Raw genomic sequence first — 4,037 nt, forward strand, 5'->3', positions numbered from 1 at the left:
TTTTGGGGTTTATTTTTAGGGGTTTTGGATGAGGATTTAAGGGGAAAGATTTGATTTTTTGAGGATTTTGGACCAGGTAGTACTAAAAAGGAAAGAGCATTTGCAAGCTGGGAAAAAGAAGGTAAAAGGGTTTTGTTTGAATATTGGAGAAAGGGTTTGTTTTGGTTTGGTTGAATTTAGTTTGTTTACTTGAATGTTTGCTAATTAATACTTCTATTTAACTCCTTGATAATGTAAATGAACTTAATTCTGAAAAAAGGTTATGTTTTGGTTTGGTTGAATTTACTGTATTTACTTGAATTTTTGCTAATTAATAGTTCTATTTATCTGGTTTAGAATGTTAATGAGCTGAATTCTACTAGGAATCTTTAGTAGTTGAGTTGGTTGGCTACCTGAACTTTAGGGAGTTTGATTTCCACCTTGTAATCCCTTTCCTGATTTTCCCTTTTAAGAAAAAGAGTTGAATTCTAGGTGGAATCGTAGTGGCTTAGTTGGTTGATTAGCTGGACTTTTGTGGGTTACCTTGTAATCCCTCCCCGCTTTCCCTTAATAAAAAAAAGGAGCTGAATTCTATATTTCGGAGAAGGTTTTATATGAATGGCATTCTAGTTGGAGTTAGAAATAATGAGTGGTTGTAATTTGTAGTGTCTTTTGAATTGTTATAAGTACCTTTAGATAGTTATCATCTACTCGAAGTGATGGACGGACTCCCTATGTATTTTCAAGAATATGAAAGCAATCTTTAATCAAGATGGGAATGGCGTGGCCCCATCCTCACCTCATCAGTAAATTCTAGTGTTTTACTTGGAGGCAATTTCATGTATGAAGTTAAAACACATCAAGATTTAGGTTTGAGGTTGAAGATTCATGACCGGTAGTTGAATAATTTCTAGACTTTCAACTTTTATAGACAGTTCTATTCAAGTGGGGGCTGCGGCGAAAGATCACTGCCATAGGGGAAGTGCTTATATGCTTATCTCTAGCTGTATAGCTTACAATAACTAACAAAAGGTATTATTTCAGTGTATCATCTATTGAAGCACTTGTTAACATAGGGTTTAAACTTGCAAAACATAGTCATTTGTCAGTGCAAAGATTTTAATATGTTGGTCTGACTGGTTTTGAGGTACTTCTTTTCTTCCTTATGTGCAACCAAAGGTGGTATCCTAGGCTGCCACATCGATGCTGATATCTTTTGGAAGCACATTGATGCTGATTTCTTTTGAAAGATCGCACCTTAAAGGGCTCCAGAAGCCATCTTTCAAAATGTTAATCTGTTATTTACCTTGTCATTTTAAACAATTTGAATACTTGTATTATCCGCACTGGCAATTCCCATCTTTAAGGAATCCGGGTTCATACCCCGGTAGCGGAAAGAGTAACACTTGTGTTTAAGCAATCTATCATATGATAAAACTCATAACAGGATGAAGTATCACTTCTGTGGGACTCCGGATATTGTTTATTTACATTAGTCATCAATCAATTGTTTGGGTTAAGAACCTAATATATATATAAATAAATAAAGATGTCCTCACTGTAATAATAATGTAAGTTTTTAGATAAGATAGTAACACAATTCAACATGGTTCATGGTTTTTAGAGAAAAACCTATCCTTATGTTTAATTACCTTGTGGTTATTTTATCTATGCTTCAAGTGGAGCATGCCTGTGTTAAGTCCCACATCCTTATGTGTTGGAACAACCTGTTGTGAAAACCAAGGCAAATAACCTCAACCAACACAAGCCTAATATCCTTGTACATAATTACAACTTCTTTTTGATAAGCCAACCAAAAGAGGCTTTAAAGATACCCAATGAACATGGCTATCACCAAGTAAGGCAATGAGAAGAGCCATAGAAGTACCGTTGGTCCGTATTCTGGATGGGTTGGTCCTCCATCACATCATCAGTCAGCAAGGCAACCGCTCCAACTCCTTTTTACCATGCTCAGGTACTTCAGGAGCAGAATACGTCACATATCTATAGAAACACAATACAACACACAAGCTCAAACCCAAACCTCTAACTAACAATCCTCCCTCGAGAAAGTAAGCAAGAACCAACATTACTAATCCCAACAATACGTCTTTTCCTCCAATATCATACGCCACGCGCATGAAGTGCGCAATGGTATAGAAATATGCCGTGATGCCTAGTATTAGACAGAAATACCCATAATTGAACTCCAAAAGGTGATGAAAGGCTGCTGCAATTATCATAGGAATGACCTCGAGCTTAAATTTGGCCTTGGCACCAATTAAACGGAAAGGCATGTCACGATACCAATAAATAATAGATGTCAGCAGAGCTGGATGAGTAACCATGCCCCCCAAAAACATGAGAATCATGTCGGGAATCAGCAACCAATTGTTAATAGTTGGATCACCGAGTAATATCATTATGCCTATGATTATGGAGATCGGGGGAATTCTACCAAACATATACCACAACGACATATCCATACCCACAATGAGACCATCTCCACCTGAGAAAAAGGAATGGAAGTTACAAAAAAAACACAGCATTGAGCACACCAAGACAATGACTAAAAATTAGTCGTCTCCAAAGAAATTTTGGATTTTCTCTGCGCATACATGTTAAAACTAATACAAGGATAATGAGGTTGGGTTGGCTAGAATTAGCCATCGGGGGCCGTCTAGCTGCATATATCATCAAACAAGAAAGAAATTTGTTTCAAGAGGAAAAACTTATAATATTGTTTTGGCTATCATGGATGTAGTTAAAAAAAGCTGCGCCAAAATAAATTTCATAAACTGTAGGTCCTGCACAAGTATAAGTTTGAGGATTGAGCATGCATCCAAAAAACACTTGAATATTTTGATGAACTTGTGTAGCCTAAAAGTTTTGGGGAATCAAAGAAAATGGGATAGAGAGAGAGAGAGAGAGGATGTTAAGAAAGGGTTCCTACACTTTGGCTTTCATTATGAACATGTTTTCTGATACAAAAGCCCTAACCAAATGAGAAAAAGGAAGACGATACTATAAAATTAGTCCTCCTTCACATCATCAGCAAGGCATGCAACTACTTTTTACGAAACACAATTCTTTTTTCCTCCAAAATCATAGGATTAGAAATATGTGGTGAAGCCTAGCATTAGATAGAAATACCCATAATTGAACTCGAAAAGGCTGCTACAATTATTATGATAGGAATGAAATTGGCCTTGGCAGCAGTTAATACCAATAAATAAAACAAGTTCAAAGGAAATAATCAACTTACGAGGATGTCTAGGATCCCAGGCCATGATCAACCTAAAATACTTGACAAATGTAACCACCGCCTTCAACTTTTCAGAGTAAAGCGTCCATGTGCGGAGGAACAGGCTACAGAGAGAGACAACTTCATCACCCATCGAGTCCCGGCTAGCTGCATATATCGTCAAACAACAAAGAGATAAAACTGTAAGTAAGCTGTAGTAGTAATAAACAAAAAATTTCATACCCCTTGACGTCAACTATATAAAATATGTCTAAGCCTTGGTAAGTAAAGTTTTACATCTTGTATACATTCTCATCATATGTCTAAGTCTTGGTAAGTAAAGTTTTGCAGTAATGTAGGCCAAGTAATTCAACGATAAACCTAATGCAGAGCCAATTCCAGTGAAATGATATTTTGGGGAGAACTACCCAGATTCCTATGGCAAGCATAAAATCAATATACCCAAAAAACACAAATTCATTATCAACCCAATACTAAACTTTATACCCATTAAGAAATAACGAAAACCCAATTGAATACAACAGTATACAAACCTCTAATTAGCATACAAGTCACAAAAAAAATCAATTTTAACTCATTGATGGGAAAATCGACCTTAACTCTCACTGCAACAAACAAGATAGATGCTCGGAACCAAAATCAAAAGAAGAACTCGTCAAATTTGTTGTTAACTTTTAGAATATATATAGGTTTACGGAGAATGTATTGATTTAAAACGGGTTTATTGGATTGAGTTGAAAACTGATCCAAATCTAAATTATGCTGAACCCAACCCATAAAAGTATGTGCGTGT

The 4,037-nt window shown here is 36.1% G+C and overlaps 1 protein-coding gene across 1 annotated transcript; it reads right to left on the reverse strand.

The window, feature by feature from the left end:
• Positions 1–1,862: 1,862 nt before the first annotated feature.
• Positions 1,863–3,433, reverse strand: LOC102588631 (uncharacterized). Its single transcript, XM_015305739.1, has 2 exons — positions 3,245–3,433; positions 1,863–2,488 (listed from the first exon to the last, which is right to left on the reverse strand). The coding sequence occupies exons 1-2, from the start codon at positions 3,375–3,377 to the stop codon at positions 1,914–1,916; spliced, it is 708 nt and encodes a 235-aa protein (XP_015161225.1). The 5' UTR covers positions 3,378–3,433; the 3' UTR covers positions 1,863–1,913.
• Positions 3,434–4,037: the final 604 nt, after the last annotated feature.

The sequence above is a fragment of the Solanum tuberosum genome, unplaced genomic scaffold (assembly GCF_000226075.1).
Source record: "Solanum tuberosum cultivar DM 1-3 516 R44 unplaced genomic scaffold, SolTub_3.0 scf00020, whole genome shotgun sequence".
Lineage (NCBI taxonomy): Eukaryota > Viridiplantae > Streptophyta > Magnoliopsida > Solanales > Solanaceae > Solanum > Solanum tuberosum.